At 45.4% G+C, this 19,985-nt stretch overlaps 1 protein-coding gene across 1 annotated transcript in view; it reads left to right on the top strand.

Annotated features, from left to right (window-relative positions):
* AFDN (afadin, adherens junction formation factor) overlaps positions 1–19,985 on the top strand; it is a 139,508-nt gene that overhangs the window by 68,681 nt on the left and 50,842 nt on the right. The window contains 5 exon segments of the mRNA XM_032651019.1: positions 2,982–3,076; positions 4,302–4,564; positions 13,734–13,749; positions 13,751–13,804; positions 17,342–17,460. Of these exon segments, the coding sequence (XP_032506910.1) occupies positions 2,982–3,076; positions 4,302–4,564; positions 13,734–13,749; positions 13,751–13,804; positions 17,342–17,460 (547 nt within the window).

The following is a 19,985-nucleotide window of genomic DNA, read 5'->3' as shown; positions in this document are numbered from 1 at the left end:
GCGCCTGGGACACGGAAGCGCTGGTCAGCACTCCTTAAACGCATGAGTCCCCCACCCTCCGTTCGCAAGCGGGCGGCCAAGAGACGCCCCAGGCTGTCGTCCACCCAGCTGCCCAGAGGCAGAAGCAGGCCTGGATGTGTAGACATGCTGTGCAGTGGCACCAAAAGTGTCCTGAAAAACATTCTCAGGCTTTGCTCAGAGTGATCTATTTTAAGTGCGTCCCAGATGTTGGACATTTGACTGGATGTTGCATATTCCGTTTGGTAATCGCAAATGGTATTCTAAGGCTTGTGCAAGCCAGGAGAAAGAAGAACATGAGTATCGGGAGGTGTAATTATATACGCACAAAATAGACTGAAGATTTGCTTCTGGGTGGGGAAGGACTAGGCAGGGGCCAGGTGGGGAAGGGTGCGGTTCACCATGTCCTTTTTGTGCCTTTTGAATTTTGCACCATATGAACGTGGTACGTACTTCTAAGGCAAAAGTATAAAATGTTTCTAAAAAGCATTTAAAGCCTCTGGAAGAAGCACTCGTCTGTGTGGTAGGGTCACTTCGGAAGGTGTATCTCCGCCTTCAGAGGCACTGCGGGTCCGTCGTAGCTCTCAAGTGAGGAGAGATGTGCTCCGGCACTTGAGCCGGAAATACAGCATTTGTAGAATCCCTGTTGCGGAAGGGGATAAAGTTTTAAGATTTTTGTTTTAAGCCACCGTTTTACACGTTTGTTACTGCCTGTGAGATGACTGTGCTTTTACTGAGGAGGGGCCTTGGATCTACAAGAAGCTGTCAGTTACATTGTGAACATTACTCGCCTCTGTTTCTGTGTTCTGCCCGAGGTCCCAGAACTCCGTTTTATCTACGACGTGAGTGGCCACCGTTTAGGTCATTCAGGATATACCTGTAAAGGTATCGTTGTTTTCTATTATTACTGTGAAGCAGAAAGAAAGAAGGGATTGGGAAGGTTTATTTCTGATTCGTCTGTCGATAGATTTCTGTTGCAGAGAAAGGAGAGACTGAGAAAGTTTGTATCTCTCCCTTTCTTTTTATATTTCTAAATTTGTGGATGTAAATGTTGATGCAGAAAAGTATATAATACCCATTTATTAGCTCACAAGGTACCCTTCAGAAGCATTCAAAATTCAGAAGAAAGCGAACGTGGATTTTTTCTTTCACCCCCTAAACAGACATACTTTTCATGCTCTTCTGTTTTTTAAACGTTGTAATTGAAACAGTTGTTCTTGATCACTTATTTGCTGCTTTTGCTTTCTTTATAATTCATTTGTATAATTCTGTGCGAGACCGTATCGCATTACTCTGTTTTCCGCATTTTTAGTTAATAATTCTTCGCTGTTAATACGTTAAGGCTTTATTGAGCTCACGCTGTACTGAGCACCAGGTGTAGAGAGATTGCTTTAAAGACCTAGCTGCCTGGGAGCTCAGGGGTGGGAGAGGTGAGGACGCAGAAACCCTCATCAGACTCGGCCAGTGGGGTCGAGACGAAGTGGTTCACAGTGCTGTGGGTGCCGGAGACTGCTCCTCGACAAGGACCGTCCTTAGGGCTGCCTGTGGTGTTTACAGCCAGCAGAGTGGTAAGCATCCCTCAGGGATCTGGGCTCAGCAGGTCTAGAAGGGAACTGGGTCCTGCCCAGGGAAAGCCCCGCGTGACCCTGAGGCCCCGTTTTGGATCAGTGCTTGGAGTTGAAATAAAGTGACTTAAACGAGGCTTCAGCTGCCAGCACATCTGATGAGGATGAGCTGTGGAGCAGCGCAGACCCGGGGCCCGGTTTTCAGCGCCTGTGAGACGTGTGTCTCTCGAATGCTGCTTTAGTCCTCGTCTTACCTTCAGCCAGATCCCGGAGGTCGCTGCAGACCTGTGGTTAGCGTGTTATCTTGTGCACTCTCAGATTAGCAACCGTTCTCACAGCTTGCACACCCGTGTTCCTGGTGTCTTGGGTCTGTGAGAGTTGAGACCACACTACGCTACGATTTTAGCGGCCTGCCCTCTGTGTACACTGCAGTGTTTACACTCCTGATCCTGGGGACTCGAGATTTTAACTGCAGCTCGGTGAGCGATTCTGAAGTCGCTGAGGCTCTGGGGCAGCGGGGCCTGCACAGCACGGGCAGAGCGAGGCTGCTGCTGTCACGGCCCTGGGACCGTGTCCTGGCGCGTGAGTGCCGAGGCCCGTGGCCCCCGGTGCGATAGCGCTGAGATCAGAATGACCCTCTGTGTCAGGTGGGGTGGGTTGGCAGGTGAGGAGAGGAGGAGCCCATCCGGGGGTCAGTGGGCGGGGGCCGCAGCTCTTGTGGTCCCCAAAGCCAGCCCATCAGACAAAGCGATGCGCAGGCAAGGGAAACATCTCAGCAGTTCCCGGAAGTATGAAATGACACAGAAGTAAAAAACCCAGGCTCTCCTTTTGTCCTTCACCCCAGCTCCACTCGGTGGAGGTGAGCACTTTTCGCGGCAGTTCTTACTGGAGCTTCATGCCAGGGGTGGCCGTCAGAATCACGTGGGGACACGCGCTGGGGCCTCATCCCTGGGGTCGGTCTGGTCCCGAAGGTCCGGGGTGAGCCGGGAGGTCACACTCCTTCCATCAGTAGCTCCGCTGTGCCCGGCGGTCTGTGAGGAGGTCCGGTCTGGAAGGAGGGTCTCCCTGTCTTCTTCAGAGTCAGACACAAGTCCAGGACCGTGTGGTGGGGAAACGTTTTTTTCTGTGATAAGAAAACGTCGGTATGAATGACGGCGTTAGTACCTTGAATTATATTTTAAACAGAAGCTGATGTGTGCGTATGTCTTACTTTGAATTTTGTGTATTCAGTACTTAAGTTGCTTGATATAAATTTGGGGAGTTCTTTGAATAGAAATCCTGAGAATTGAGAACAGTAGTGTTGCTTCAAAGGTAACCTGTTGTTTGCTTGTTTGTTTCAAATAACATGATGAGCACATTCGACTTGGCTAGTGAAGCCCTGTCCTTCTCTCGTCGCAGATGGTTCCGACTCCAGAGACAAACCGAAGCTCTACCGCCTTCAGCTGAGTGTCACTGAGGTTGGGACAGAGAAGTTCGACGACGGCTCCATCCAGGTGCGTGTCCGGCTGCCGCTCTGCCGCTTCGGGTGGGTCATAGGGCAGCGGGTGGGCCTGCCGCGCTGCGGGTGAGTGGAAGGGAGGGAAAGCCTTTGTATTTAATGGAAGCAGCTTGCTTGCTCTGGGTCACTTCTCTGCTTCATTGTGAACAGAGCAGAGTGTGAGTGTCTGTCCCACTCCCCGCCAGACTTCCAGGGCTGTTGCTTTTCTCCAAAAGATGGTGATGGTTTTATAGGTTTGTTTCAAGTTTACAACATTAAGGGGGATAACGTACGTGGAAGTGCCTGTCACTGGGTCGCACACGCGTAGGAGGCGTTCAGTGAAGTATAGTTAAAGTGTTAGCTGAGCCACAGTGCTCAGGCTGGACTAGAGCAGAGCCTAGCGTGCCTGTGCGTTGGGAAGGGCAGGGCTGCTCGCTTCCTGGGGCTTGGGCGTGGGCAGATGTCCCTTTCTCGGTATTCTCACTTCTCAGTTGTGGCATGAGGGGCCCGATTACTAATGTCATTTTCAGTTCTAACCCCATCCTCATCACAGCAGTAACACAGGTGAACAGGGATTTGTAGCCCTGATGATCTGTGTAGATTTACCCGTTAATTGTCTAATATTCAAGATGACTATGTTTTGTTTATTTTTTAATAAATTTATTTTATTTATTTTTGGCTGCGTGGGGTCTTCTTTGCTGCGCGCGGGCTTTTCTCTAGTTGCGGTGAGCAGGGGTTACCCTTGTGGTGCGCAGGCTTCTCAGTGCAGTAGCTTCTCTTGTTGCGGAGCACGGGCTCTAGGCGCATGGGCTTCAGTAGTTGTGGCACGTGGGCTCAGTAGTTGTGACTCGTGGGCTCTAGAACGCAGGCTCAGTAGTTGTGGCTCTCGGGCTTAGTTGCTCCGCGGCACGTGGGATCTTCCCGGACCAGGGCTCGAACCCGTGACCCCTGCACTGGCAGGCGGATTCTTAACCACCGAGCCACCAGGGAAGCCCCCATATGCTTTTTAATGCAGAGTTGTGGTACCCCTTAAATCAAGCTGCTGGATGGTGAAAATATTCAGTTATTTTGACAGTGTTTATTTAATTAATAAATTAAGGGAAAATTCCCTGACAGCACCAAAAATCCAGAGTTTATTAGATTATATTTATCATAAAAGAGGGACTTACAGTCTTAAAATTCAGTTTTTAAATCCTCTGTAGTTGATGATGGAAGTTCCTTTGATTTTCCTTTCTTTTTAGTTGTTTGGTTCAGGAATTGAGCCCCATCACTGTGACCTCACAAACATGGATGGAGTGGTCACGGTCACGCCGAGAAGCATGGATGCTGAGACCTACGTGGACGGGCAGCGCATCTCGGAGACGACGATGCTGCACAGCGGGATGAAGGTGCAGTTTGGGGTGTCCCATGTGTTTAAGTTCGTGGACCCCAGCCAGGACCATGCTCTGCCCAAGAGATCCGTGGATGGAGGCCTGATGGCGAAGGGTCCCAGACAGAGGCCTGGGTAAGGAGCATCCATCACCTTTAAGAATTCCAGAGTGTTGTAATCATGCTGAAAATGAAATGAATTAGCCATAGATTATGTGTTTTATTGTCTTTTCAAAGTTTGTGGTTTGTGGTTCAAGTTCTTGTTGATTTGGGTTGGTTTCAGAGAAGAACAAGAAGAAAGAAAGGTCTTGACTTCATCTTGAAATTGGAAGTTGTGGCTGGTTTTTATTTTTAAATTTTGTTTTTTACCTGATACTTTTTTTAAAATAAATTTATTTATTTATTTTTGGCTGTGTTGGGTCTTCGTTGCCGCGCGCGGGCTTTGCTCTAGTTGCCGCGAGCGAGGGGCTACTCTTCGTTGCGGTGCGCGGTCTTCTCACTGCGGTAGCTTCTCTTGTTAAGGAGCATGGGCGCCAGGTGTGCGGGCTTCAGTAGTTATGGCGCGCAGGGCTCAGTAGTTGTGGCTCGCGGGCTCTAGAGCGCAGGCTCAAGAGTTGTGGCACGTGGGCTTAGCTGCTCCGCGGCATGTGAGATCTTCCCGGACCAGGCAGGGCTTCGAACTCGTGTCCCCTGCATCGGCGAGCGGATTCTTAACCACTGCGCCACCAGGGAAGCCCTAGCTGATACTTTAAAACAGCACTTTATTTGAATTATGGTGTTGTGTGTAATGAGCCTTACATCACCGAGGTGTTTTTGTTGAGGTGTGCCTTCACTGTTACTAGTAGTGAAACACGTTGTTCTTTGTTAAGGAATTCAAGGTATTTGGCTCCACCTAGTGCCTGTCTGAGGACTTGCAAACGTGGGCCTGGTGCTGGAAAAGGAAACTCCTTACCGTCTGGGAAAACTTCTCTGAGGGGAAGGGAATAACACTTCCTTTTTGATAGCATTTTTTTCGTGAATGTACTGCCCGGTGACTTTATTACCCGTCTTACGGGTTGCTAGGGTGTGGATCTTGGGAAGACAGGGCAGTAGCTTCTCCCCGGCCCTGCTGAGAGCACAGACGTAGCATCCCAGGGGTGGCGCTCCTCGTTCCTGTGCCGTGGTTTCCTGCGTGAAACCGCGCAGAGCTTCCACCTGGGGCCACGTGGGGATCGTTCCCGTTCCCTCATGCTGGCCCTTTCGCTTGCTCACCGTCGGCACTAGGAGTTTCTACCCTGCCGGCTGCTGCAGGCTGTTGAGGACGTCTTGGCCTCTCTTCTCACTCTGTCCACATTGAATCCTGGCGGTGGAGAAGGGTGAAGGGCAGTCGCGGTTGGTGCAGATAAGACGTAACACCACTCCCAGGTGGACGCTCTGTGGTTCACGGCACGGTTCGCGTCAGCAGGGTGGATGTAGGGACTGCCGTGCGGGTGTGGGGGATCTGACGTCCCAGCGTCTCGCCTTCCAGTGCCAGGGCTCAGCAAGTGACCGAGCCCCTTAGGTCCCCGAAAGAACCAGCGTGGTCTGTACTTCACAGGAAAGTCCCTGTCTCCACCTTTAAACTGGACGCGCGATAAACCCGTCCTTCCCTACTTGTGTCTGGCAGGACCAGGTTTTTAAATTCCTTTCTCAGGTTGTATTTGTTTATCAGCCCGTCTCCTCATTTCCCGTCTCTTGTCATGACCTTCCCACTGGCTCTTCTCTTCAGCAGATGGTCTTGCTGAAGGGTTTCCATGTTAATTAGCAGCTTTCCTTTGCCCCGTTTCTTCCTTTCAGCACCAGACACCTGGACAGGGTAAAGCCCGCCTTCTTAATAGCCTCAACGCTTATTCCTTGGAAGTTTCTCCAGAGAATTACCGTGTGAGCAGTTCCTCTGGTGTGGTGTGTATCGTCTATCAGCAGTGCCTACGATTACTGCCTCTTACTTGCAACTGGGCTTTACTTCTAGGTTTTATGTCGTATTTAGTTTGATGGTTAGTTGGTAGTGTTACTGTCATAAACACAGTGCTACAAAACTGTCTCTGTCCCACTCTTGCAGTCGGCGCTTCAGTTTTGTGGGCGATGTTTCCTGGGTGAGAACATTCCGTCTCCTGCTTTTTGCCTTAATGGTTCCTGCTCTGGAGGCCTGCGGTTGTTGATTCTTGTCTTGTCTCTGGCTGAAAGCAGAGTTCGTGTAAGGACATGGAGAACATCTCATTGATGGGGTAGTGCTGCTGTGACGTTTTATTTTTACTACATCTTTTTCCTGCAAAACTAGTCAAAACTGCTTAGTGGTTGAACATACCAGTACTTAAACGTACATCCATGAAGTGGAACGGACTTCCCTTTTTATAAAAATTAATACTGTTCTCATGTTAAACCATGACGCAGATTTCTACGTAGATAACTCACGTATTCCTTTTTTTCACACATGTATGTATATTTCTTAAATGAGCTATAATTGGCATATTAGTTCAGGTGTGTGACATAGTGATTCAGTGTTTGTATGTGTTGTGAAATGATCACAGTAAGTCTAGTTACGTCCATTGCCACACGTAGTTAGGCAGCTTTTTCCTGTGATGAGAACTAGACTAGACTTTCCTGTGATGAGACTTCAGGATCTCCTCTTGGCAGCTTTCAGCTCTGCGGCAAGTCTTAGGAACTGTAGTCGCTGTGCTGTGCACTACATCCCCAGGACTTAATTATTTTAAAACTGGAAGCCTGTACCTTTTGACCCATTTTGGCATTCCCCCCACCATCCGGACACCCCTGCCTCTGGTATCCACCAATGTTTCTATCTGTGAGCTTGGCTTTTTTGTTGTTACTGTTTTTTATATACAGTTTCAAAGGTCACTTCCCATTTACAGTTATTACAAATATTGGCTCTGCTCCCCACGTCGTACAACATATTCTGGAGCCCGTGGTACACCCGGCGGTTTACGCCTCCCATCCCACAGCCCCTGTACTGCCCTTCTCCCCACCCCCGTCGTAACCACTAGTTTGTTCTCTGTGTCTGTGAGTCTGCTTCTTTTTTCTTGTATTCACTAGTTTGTTGTGTTTTTCAGGTGGTATCTGTAGTATTTGTCTTTCTCTGTCTGACTTGACTTAGCATAATGACCTCCACGTCCACCCATGTTGCTGCAAATGGCAAAATTTCATTCCTTTTATGGCTGTCTTGTTGTTCTAAGTTCCACCTGTAAGTGAGATCATATGGTAATTGTCTTTCTCTGTCTGACATTCCAGTGAGCACAGTTTCTTCAAGTTCCATCCATGTTGTCACAAATGGCAAGATTTCCTTCATTTTTATGGTTGAATAATATTCCTGTGTGTATACACAGATACAGGCGTGCGTGCGCGCACACACACACACACACCCACACACACACACACACACACACACACTCACTATATCATCTTTATCCATTCTTCCATCAGTGGACACTTAGACTGCTCCCATATCTTGGCTGTTGTGAGTGAGGCTGCAGTGAACGTGAGGTGAGGATATCATATCAAGTCAGTGTTCTCACTGTCTTCGGATATACACCCGGAAGTGGGATTGCTGGGTCATACGGTAGCTCTAGTGTTAATTGTTGAGGAACCTCCATTACCGTCTCCATAGTGGCTGCACCGATCTCCATTCCCACCACAGTGCACGAGTGTTCCCTTTTCTCCACACCCTCACCAACACATACCTCTTGTCCTTTTGATGATGGCTATTCTGGTAGGTGTGAGGTGATGCCTCCTTGCTGTTTTGATTTGCGTTTCCCTGGTGGTTAGTGATGTCGAGCATCTTGTCATGTACTTGTTGGTGATCTGTATGTCTTTAGAAAATGTTTATTCAGATCCTCTGCCCGTTTGTTAATTGTTTTTTTGTTTTGGGAGGAGATGTTGTTACTGAGTTGTATGAAGTCTTTATATATTTTGGATATTAACCCCTTATCAGATATATGGTTTGCAAATATTTTCTCCCCTTGCACACCTTGCTTCTTCATTTTGTCGGTGGTTTCCTTTGCTGTGCAGAAGCTTTTAGTTTGCTGCAGTCCCACTTGTTTATTTTGCTTTTGTTGCCTTTACTTTTTTGTCAGATGCAAAAACTCATCACCAAGACTAGTGTCAAGGAGCTTACTGCCTATATTTTCTTCTGGGAGTTTATGGTTTCAGATCTTACTCAAGCCTTTGATCCATTTTGAGTTAATCTTTGTGTTTGATGTAAGGTAGTGATCCATTCTCATTCTTTTGCACGTGGCTGTCCCGTGTTCCCAACACTTTTTATCGAAGAGACCGTCCTATACGTTCTCTGTCATTGTATATTCTTGGCTCCTTTATATGTGTGGGTTTATTTCTGGGCTCTCTATCCTGTTCCATTGATCTGTGTGTCTGTTTTTATGCTGATATCATTTCTGTTCTGATCACTAGAGCTTTGTACGATAATATAGTTTGAAATCAGGGAGTGATTTGTTCTTTGTTCTTTTCTTTGTTCTGTCTCAAGGTTGCTTTCACTACTTGGGCTCTTTTGTGGTTCCATACAAATGTTAGAATTGTTCTATTTTTGTGGAAAATGCCATTGGAATTTTGATAGGGATTCCAATGAATGTATAGATTGCCTTGGGTGGTATGGACATTTTAACAATATCAATTCTTCCAGTCCATGAGCACAAAATAACAAATATCTTCCATTTTTTGTATCTTCTTCAGTTTCTTTGATCAGTGTCTTGGAATTTTCAGTGTACTGGTCTTTCACCTCCTTGGTTAAATTTATTTTTAGGTGTTTTATTCTTTTTGATGCGGCTGTAAATGCGATTATTTTCTTAATGTCTCTGATATTTTATTACTTGTGTATAGAAACACAACATATTTTGTTATTGGTTTTGAAACCCTGCAAGCATACTGGATTGGCTTATTCTAACACATTTTTTTTAGTGGAGTCTTTAGGGTTTTCTGTATGTAACATCTTGTCATCTGCAAATAGTGACAGTTTCCCTTATTTTCTGATTTAGATGGTTCTTATTTCTTTTTCTTGCCTAATTGCTCTGGCTTTGTTGAATAAAATTGGTGAGAGTGGGCATCCTTGTCTTGTTTCCTGATCTTAGAGGAAATGCTTTCAGTTCTTCACTGTTGAGTATGATGTTGGCTTAGGTTGTCATACGTGGCCTTTATGATGATGAGGGATGTTTCTTCTGTACCCTCTTTGTGGAGAGTTTTTATCACAAATGGCTGTTGAATTTGTCAGATCTTGTTCTGCATATGTGGAGATGATCGTGTGTTTTTTTTATCCTTTTGCTAGCGTGGTGTGCCACGTTGATGGATTTGTGGCTGTTGAACCATCTGTGTGCATCCCTGGAATAAATCACACTTGATCATGGTGTATGAGACTCTTAACAGATGTTTTAGGGCTCTTTTTCCCCTTTGGTTGGGCCTCTCTCATGAACTGGAATAAATGGCTTGCATTCACCCTTCATTTGTGCCGAAGAGCTATAGCTTGCCTCAGATTATTGACTCTTTAAAATGAGATTTTGTTTATATTCTCAACTAATTTTTCATAATGATAAGTTTAATGGTTTTGGTATTTTTGAGATATTCTTAAAAAGTGTTTAGAATTACTCTGGATCTAATTATTGACATTATCAAAAATTTCTCCATTTCTTTATTTGTAGCCTAGTGGTGGTATCTGTGAGCTTTTAAAAAAACCATCAGCTTGGCTTTCAGGCAGGAGTCAGCTGGGCCTGTGCCTTGTCTTCATGCCCACTCCACCCACCCCACCTCACCCCGGCCTTCCCTGAGTCCACACGTGGGCTCCTGGCACCTCGGGCGTCTGCGCTGTGTTCACGTACCATTTGCAGCCTAGAGAGACTCACTGATGGAACAGCTTTCTCTTTTTTTCTTTATGCGTCCTTTCAATTTTTTGTTACTAGTTTTCAAAACACTGATCTCAAAAAAGGGAGAAGACTCAAATCAATAGAATTAGAAATGAAAAAGGAGAAGTAACAACTGACACTGCAGAAATACAAAAGATCGTGAGAGATTATTACAAGCAACTCTATGCCAATAAAATGGACAACCTGGAAGAAATGGACAAATTCTTAGAAATGCACAACCTGCAAGAGCTGAATCAGGAAGAAAGAGAAAATATGAACGGACCAATCACAAAGCACTGAAATTGAGACTGTGATTAAAAATCTTCCAACAAACAAAAGCCCAGGACCAGATGGCTTCACAGGCGAGTTCTATCAAACATTTAGAGAAGAGCTAACACCTATCCTTCTCAAACTCTTCCAAAATATAGCAGAGGGAGGACCACTCCCAAACTCATTCTACGAGGCCACCATCACCTTGATACCAAAACCAGACAAGGATGTCACAAAGAAAGAAAACTACAGGCCAATATCACTGATGAACATAGATGCAAAAAATCCTCAACAAAATACTAGGCAAACAGAATCCAACAGCACATTAAAAGGATCATACACCATGATCAAGTGGGGTTTATTCCAGGAATGCAAGGATTCTTCAATATACGCAAATCAATCAATGTGATAAACCATATTAACAAATTGAAGGGGCAAAACCATATGATCATCTCAATAGATGCAGAGAAAGCTTTTGACAAAATTCAACACCCATTTATGATAAAAACCCTGCAGGAAGTAGGCATAGAGGGAACTTTCCTCAACATAATAAAGGCCGTATATGACAAACCCACAGCCAACATCATCCTCAATGATGAAACACTGAAAGCATTTCCACTAAGATCAGGAACAAGACAAGGTTGCCCACTCTCACCACTCTTATTCAATATAGTTTTGGAAGTTTTAGCCACAGCAATCAGAGAAGAAAAGGAAATAAAAGGAATACAAATCGGAAAAGAAGAAGTAAAGCTGTCACTGTTTGCAGATGGCATGATACTATACATAGAGAATCCTAAAGATGCTACCAGAAAACTACTAGAGCTAATCAATGAATTTGGTAAAGTTGCAGGATACAAAATTAATGCACAGAAATCTCTTGCATTCCTATACACTAATGATGAAAAATCTGAAAGTGAAATCAAGAAAACACTCCCATTTACCACTGCAACAAAAAGAATAAAATATCTAGGAATAAACCTACCTAAGGAGACAAAAGACCTGTATGCAGAAAATTATAAGACACTGATGAAAGAAAATTAAGATGATACAAACAGATGGAGAGATATACCATGTTCTTGGATTGGAAGAATCAACATTGTGAAAATGACTCTACTACCCAAAGCAATCTACAGATTCAATGCAATCCCTGTCAAACTACCACTGACATTTTTCACAGAGCTAGAACAAAAAATTTCACAATTTGTATGGAAACACAAAAGACCCCGAATAGCCAAAGCAATCTTGAGCACGAAAAACGGAGCTGGAGGAATCAGGCTCCCTGACTTCAGACTATACTACAAAGCTGCAGTAATCAAGACAGTATGGTACTGGCACAAAAACAGAAAGATAGGTCAATGGAACAGGATAGAAAGCCCAGAGATAAACCCACGCACATATGGTCACCTTGTCTTTGATAAAGGAGGCAGGAATGTACAGTGGAGAAAGGACAGCCTCTTCAATAAGTGGTGCTGGGAAAACTGGACAGGTACATGTAAAAGTATGAGATTAGATCACTCCCTAACACCATACACAAAAATAAGCTCAAAATGGATTAAAGACCTAAATGTAAGGCCAGAAACTATGAAACTCTTAGAGGAAAACATAGGCAGAACACTCTGTGACAGCAAGATCCTTTTTGACCCACCTCCTAGAGAAATGGAAATAAAAACAAAAATAAACATGGGACCTAATGAAACTTCAAAGCTTTTGCATAGCAAAGGAAACCATAAACAAGACCAAAACACAACCCTCAGAATGGGAGAAAATATTTGCAAATGAAGCAACTGACAAAGGATTAATCTCCAAAATATACAAGCAGCTCATGCAGCTCAATAACAAAAAAAACAAACAACCCAATCCAAACATGGGCAGAAGACCTAAATAGACATTTCTCCAAAGAAGATATACGGACTGCCAACAAACACATGAAAGGATGCTCAACATCACTAATCATCAGAGAAATGCAAATCAAAACTACAATGAGGTATCACCTCACACCAGTCAGAATGGCCATCATCAAAAAATCTAGAAACAGTAAATACTGGAGAGGGTGTGGAGAGAAGGGACCACTCCTGCACTGCTGGTGGGAATGTGAATTGGTACAGCCACTATGGAGAACAGTATGGAGGTTCCTTAAAAAACTACAAATAGAACTACCATATGACCCAGCAATCCCACTACTGGGCATATACCCTGAGAAAACCATAATTCAAAAAGAGTCATGTACCAAAATGTTCATTGCAGCTATATTTATAGTAGCCCGGAGATGGAAACAACCTAAGTGCCCATCATCGGATGAATGGATAAAGAAGATGTGGCACATATATACAACGGAATATTACTCAGCCATAAAAAGAAACGAAATTGAGCTATTTGTAATGAGGTGGATAGACCTAGAGTCTGTCATACAGAGTGAAGTAAGTCAGAGAAAGACAAATACTATGTGCTAACACATATATATGGAATTTAAGGGAAAAAAATGTCATGAAGAACCTAGGGGTAAGACAGGAATAAAGACACAGACCTACTGGAGAACAGTCTTGAGGATATGGGGAGGCGGAAGGGTGAGCTGTGACAGGGCGAGAGAGAGTCATGGACATATATACACTACCAAACGTAAGGTAGATAGCTAGTGGGAAGCAGCCGCATAGCACAGAGATATCAGCTCGGTGCTTTGTGACTGCCTGGAGGGGTGGGATAGGGAGGGTGGGTGGGAGGGAGGGAGACGCAAGAGGGAAGAGATATGGGAACATACGTATATGTACAACTGATTCACTTTGTTATAAAGCAGAAACTAACACACCATTGTAAAGCAATTATACCCCAATAAAGATGTTAAAAAAAAAAAAAGGAAAAAGAAAAATGCTAATAAACAATAAAAATGGGAGGTGGAGAAGGAATGCTCACTTTCTCACCTTTCAGAGTAGAGAGTCAAAAAAAAATCTGATCTCGAGAGTATTCAGTATACATTGGTAGGAAAAGCTCATAAAGTTTCAATAGTTTTTTAATTCATTAAGTTCATATTCTGGCAGTAAAGTGATTTCTTGAAGATCTTTGAACATTGGGGATATTAACTAACTATTCCTTTTGTATTATAAAGAAGAGACTACCTCTTATCATTGAGAGTTATTAATTCTACGTATTTCTTTTCTATCTCAACAGAATTGTTCAGGAGACAAACTTTTGATTTGGGAGGAGATGTTCATAGTGGGACAGCATTACCAGCGAGCAAGGTGGGTGATTGTCTCTTACCTGACAGGACTGTGTTTGTTTCGCATAACAGGACGTCTTTGATGAATTACTGGTGACATCCTCGTAAAAGTATTATACAGACAGACTTTAATAGTGCCTGCGTGTGGGTGTCCTACCACTTGTGTTTCTCGTGGTGATACGTGAGCAGCAGACCGTCTTTTCCCCTAAGGCCGGGAGGCTGTGCTTTCTCTCCCAAGCAGTGTGTCCTAGGCCTGTCCTCTGTGTGGCCAGCCTTTCTCGCTCAGGCCACCCCCGCAGATAGCGGACTCCTGCCCTTTCTTACCTCATCTTGGGTCCCGGCTCCCAACCTGCCACTTCACGCCCGTGGCGCTGTGCTCTCTCTCTTGCACAGTTGGTTTACTTCTGTCCTCGTTCTGGTTCCCGACTGCTGGGTAACACCCCACACCCAGACTCGTGGACTGAAACAGCAGTTGTTTTGTTTCTTCGTAGCTGTGCAGAGCGGTTTGGACTCAGTCTGCTTTGCTGGTCTTGCTGGTGGCTCCTTGTGTGGGACGGTTGGTGGCTGGGACCCCTCGCCCATCTCTCTCCACGGGGGCGGCAGAACGTCTTAGTGCCTCACGAGAAGCGCCGAGCTCCAGGCCTTGCGCCTTCCACCGCGCCGTTCACGGGCCCGGCTCAGGGGCAGGAGCTGCTCGCGTGGGGCTCATCTTCGGGCACCGGGACAGGTTTTTTAAAACCCTTCCTTCCTGTCCTCTCCAGCTACTGCCCGTTTCCTACTCGTGTTCTCAGCGCGGTTTCTGGCAGGGATCATCGGCCGTGGCCGTGTCCACGGCCTGCACTCCATCTCCTTTCCCGCTCGTAGGGCCGCGCCTGTCCTGGGCACCGACGCCCCCGGTTCCAGGTCCCGTGTGGTCCGTCTCGCGGTGCCAGCACCACCCAGCGGGTGCCACGCCCTCCGCCCCAGGGCCTCTCTCGCCCCCAGTCTCAGGGCACCTTCCTCCTCAGTCTGATTGGTGGGTCCCCGCCCCCCCCCACTGCCTGATTCTGAAATTGGGGGCCAAGGCTTCAGACCTCGGGCCCCCCTCTTCCGTTGGTACCTGTTCCCAGCTGACCTTAGACAGTTGGATGCCCTCTGTGTGCGCCACTCCGTCTTGGGCGCCAGCCCCCCAGACTCTGCAGCACCCGTCACATTCAACGCAGCTGAGACAAACGGAGACTTTCTTTCTCACACACCTTCTCTCCCTCACCCTTCCCCACCTCGGGGCCTGACGTCCCGTCCTCCAGCATCCTCGGCATCGCTCGACAGAAACCCGTCGCGGGCCGCCCTGGTCCCCCTCGTCCCCTCACCTGGTCACGCCCTCACCCGGTCACCGGCAGGTCCCGCCGGCGCGGCCCCTGCCCTCTGACCCTCCTTTGTCTGTCGTCCCGGGAGAGTCTGGCTCAGGCTGCAGCCGTCCTGTGGCGGAGGGACCGCAGAGCTTCTTAGACGGCAGCCCCTCCTCTGCTCTTCCCTGGCCCGTCATTCTCCTCCCGGCAGCTGAACCGAGGTATTAAAGACGTGAATTGGACGTTGCTACTGCCCTGCTTCCGAAGCCTCCGGGTGGTTTCTTGTCCCACTGTCACGTGGTCGTCGCTCTGTGTCACACAGCTCCTGGGGCCCGGCCCCCTTCCCTCTCAGCTCAGCATGTGCCACCACTGCTTCTGTTCCCAGGACGCCCACCCCCGTCCCACCCGAAGGCCGGGTGGGCCTGCTTCTCGTGGAACGCTCTTTCCACTGGTTGTCCCCCAGCGAGCCCCTTCTTACCTCGGGCTTCATCTGAAGTCTCCTCCATGAAGGAGTACTTCCTTGAGCGCCCTGGCACTAGTACACACTGTACGTGAAATTCTTGTGCAGCCCTTGAGACCGTACGCTACTTGTTTGTCGATTGACTGTGCGGTTTGAGCTCTGTGAGGGTAGTAGGGCTTGTGTGCTCACTGCTGCACTTCTGCTGCTTAGAAAAAATGCCTGCAGTACATAAAAGCCTCAGTAAAGATCTAGTGAGCAGTTTAATGAAGAAGTACTCTCAGAACCCAGTACCATAACCATCTTTATAAAAAACTTTGCTTCTTATAAAAATGCATAGTCAATAGAGAAAACTTGGCTGAATTGAGAAAACGTGAAAAAAAACCGAAAACGGTTCATCCACAGTCCATGGTTGGCTTTTGGTAAATTTTGGTAGATCCTTTTCTGAACTCTTATGCATGTGTGTGTTTGTTGTGTATTTAACATGATTAAATCCTTCTCTACGTAGACACACACCTTTCTTTCCTGCTTCCTTCAGCTGTTTTGTGAGCATTTGTTCTAAAAATCATTTGAAAACAGCTAAAGTGGTTTTGTAACATGTTAGTTTATAAACATACCAGTTTATTTGTTCATTGCCTTACCATTATTCATTTATAACAACTTTTTGTAGTCTAAATGTCGCCATCCACTGACCAAGCAATTTTATTTCTGTAGCCATACCTTAACAAAGTAATTAATTACTGTGTGTGAATGTGTGTGTGTGTGCGCGTGTGTGTATTTATACACACACAAACAAGCACCGCTATCCTGACACTTTATACTGATGAACATTTTAAACAACCTAATAAAAGTTGGTTTAATGAACCTTGACGAATAGACAACAAAATGTTAATACAGCCATTGCAATTCTGTAACGGAAAAATAATATTACGAGATGTCTACAGCATAAGAAAAAGTATCTTTTACAGAGTGTAGGCTGTGTAATGTCATTTATGGGAAATATAAAGAACGGAAGGATACATGCTGCACGGTGTTAATTCTGGTTGATAAGGCCAGGACGATTTTTATTTACTTATCTGTGCTCAGTTTCTACAGTAAGGGATGTAGCAAGAAGTCTTACATAAATTTTTTGCTGCAGTGGATTTTTTACCTAAATTTATTGATTCTGTTCTGATTGTTTTCTGAATATCAGTAACTCATCCCTCTGTCAGCCACAGGCTGGCTAGGAGTGGGCACTGCTTGGAGGGACTTAACATCGACTGTTGGGTTGCTTCATAGGTGTCTTTTCCCTGGGTTGATTAAGGGCAGGAAGTAAGCCAGTTTCTGTACTGAATCCTTCACTAGGTTTTGAGCTGTGATGAGTGAATTTTTACATCCTTCCTTAAAACTCACAAGTAAACAAAGCCGCCTCTTCACGTTGTGCACGTACCCCGTCCACTGTGTCCTGACCCAAGAGAACTCTGGAGTCAGGTCGCCGCTATTACTGGACTTTCTGCAGGGCCCTGGTGTGTGTGCCCCACGCCTGCATGCCTGTGTTTTAGAGCCAGACGGGGAAAGTGGCCGTGTGTGCTGTTATTCTCTCAGTGACTGCTCTTGGGCACACTGCTGTGGACGTGGCATCCTCGGCACTGCTGGGCCCCTCCTGGCCTCTGCTGTCCCTCTGCGCTCCCCCCCCCCCACCGCCTCCCCCGCCTCCCCCACGACGCTGACTGAGTGTGAAGCGTGGTTGGTCCGCGTGCCGTGTTTAAACGCCCTGTGTTTCCCCTGGACTTAGAGCTCCTCCAGGCTGGACGGCGACAGGGGGCTGTCTGCCGCCGGCACCGCCGAGCGAGGGATGGTGAAGCCCATGGTCAGAGTGGAGCAGCAGCTGGACTACCGCAGGCAAGAAAGCAGGTGGGAAATGGGTGCTTTGGAATTGTGAAAGGAGTGAAAGTACACCTGGAGGGGGTTTGGGTTAGAGGTTACTCACTCCAGAGGTTTGGCTGACATTTTTAGAGTGTTAGCAGTACGTTAAGGTTATTTCCTTTTCATGTTACTGAATTGAAAAAAAAAATGCTTCATCAACAGTTACATCCCTCGCTTACATGCCACGGCCTCATCCAGTTGAAACGGGAGGCAGTTTGAATTAAGATGTTTCCATGTTAAATGTGCTACTTGGTAAAAACAGGGGGAAAGGGAATTTTTGGAGGATTTTAATATTTGATCATTTTGATATTTAGATAAGACTAATCATTTGACCCATTTCCAGAGGAAATCCTCACGTGTTTAAAAATACACAGAGCCAAAAATGAGGTTGAAGTTGAGTGTTTCAGAGTTACGGAGTGCCATCCTGCTCTGTCTCACGCCCTGATGGCTCCGTGTTGATAGACGGAGATGAGGCTTTTTCTCTGCTGGCACTGGTCTTGCCTGGTTTTTTTGAACAGAGAACATAGACCTTTTGTTATTTCCTTTTCTTAAGATTTTTTTAAATACATCTCACCTTAAGTCAGAATTCTGTTTCCTTGTGGCTTCTAAAATTGTTTCGGTGTTGGAAAGCATGGTGGTTCATTGTAGGTGTTGAGCCCTCCTCGCACAGAAGCGGGGGAGCTGGGTGTGAACGCTCTCGTTATCAGCAGTGGAGCCAGGAGCGCTCGTCTTCGGTGCTTTTCAGACTTTTGATGAGGCCATGCTGACCGTTCCCTTTCGCAGATCCAGTAACCAAGGCATTAGCTGAGGCAGGTCGCTTACCATTTGGTGACAGGCGACAAGCGACTGATGCAGTGCTTAAGTTTTCCATCTTGCAGCAGAGGGCACTGTACATTATAAGATTTTAATAGCATTCATCATAGTAATTAAATCTGTAGACTCATCTGGGAATCTCAAGTTCTTACCTCATTTTTATTACGGGCTTTTGGTTATTATTCAGTATTTTTTTGTGAATATTTTTACAATTACAGTATGAATCATTATACATGGAGAATTTGTTTTAGATATAATAAGAAATAGCCTACTTTCTGTGTCCGGACTTGATTTTGGTAGTGTATTCTAGAATTAGATGTTCAGAACGGTGAATTAGTCTTATAAGGAGTTAACCTCCATTTGCGTATAAGGTGATCAAGAGGTGTGTATCATAGTTCTAAGCCCATAAATACTTGAATAAGCAAATCGTCATTAGGGGAGGGGAAGATTGATCAGGATAATGTTTTTAGGATATGCAAAATTAATAAGTGTATACTTACTAACTTATTAATACAGTTAATAAATATATGGTAACATAGTGTCAGAATAGCCATATGATTAATTGTATGTCAGAAATTATTCTTTCCTGTGAGCGTATGTTTTAGTTAAGTTTTTTGCAAGGTCATATTCTTTTGTTTTGCCAAGACTTGCTTAAGTTTTATTGGATATAAATACGTGTTGCTTTGTTGATATGAGGGCAGTGATGGAAACAGATGGTTCTTCCCATTTTCAGTCTCTGTGTTTTTCGTGTATATAATACATTGTTAGTGTAAGCAGTTCTTCTACACTGGTATGGTCATAAAAATCTAAGTGGCTTTCATGAGCGATCAAATACTAACCTTAGTCAAGGAAACAATTATGAATGATGGAAAAGACTTCTAAAGTACCACTGACACATTTTTAAAATTTTTTCAATGAGAATTTAAATTCCTTATTTTTAATAGATGTGTTGAAGTGATGAAGCATTAAAAAAATTTGGTAAAAATTTATCCAGGTTCACGTTACGGGTATTAAATTGAAAATAACTGCTTAGCTGCAATTTCACATGTTTACAAATACGGCAGCATAAGAAAGGCACATTAAAATAACTGAGCTTTTGAATTACTTCTGTTTCTAAGAGCATTTTTATACCTAAATTATTGAGTTAAGTCCAAATTAATAAATCATAGACTGGATAATAAACTTTGAAGCATGTAATTTGGTGAAAAGAAGGTTTTTTTTGTTTTTACTTTTTCATGTTTATGATCGTTTGAATGAACTCACATTATATTTCTCCTTATTCGTCTTTTGGTGCGTGGAGATGAGGATGGAGGGACCAGAACATTTGTTGTTGGAAAGGAATCACTTTAGTTCGCCCGTCTGTACCTGCAGATCTGTAGTCAGCCGTGTTAGTCATCCTACGGCGTGGTCGCCGTGCGCGGGGACAAACGCTAACACTGAGTGGTCGAGGGGACCTGGAATGGCAGGGGTCACGTGTCTAACCTCTCTTGGGAGAGAAAGGCGATGTCTAGCTCTTAGGACGCTTTTCTTTTTCCTGTGTGAGAGCTCAGTTTCAAGCTCAGTGTGGTTTAGATTTTCTCTGTGTCTCCCAGCAGTGTCTCTTCATTGTCACTTGAGCCATCGCGGTAGCAGGTGCCTGGCAGCCTGATCTCTCTGCTCCACGCGACGTCTTCATCAATAATAAAGAAACAGGGTCAGAT

This window comes from Phocoena sinus, chromosome 12 (genome assembly GCF_008692025.1).
Source record: "Phocoena sinus isolate mPhoSin1 chromosome 12, mPhoSin1.pri, whole genome shotgun sequence".
In the NCBI taxonomy this organism is placed as follows: domain Eukaryota; kingdom Metazoa; phylum Chordata; class Mammalia; order Artiodactyla; family Phocoenidae; genus Phocoena; species Phocoena sinus.
This window is presented reverse-complemented; position numbering and strand designations above follow the sequence as displayed.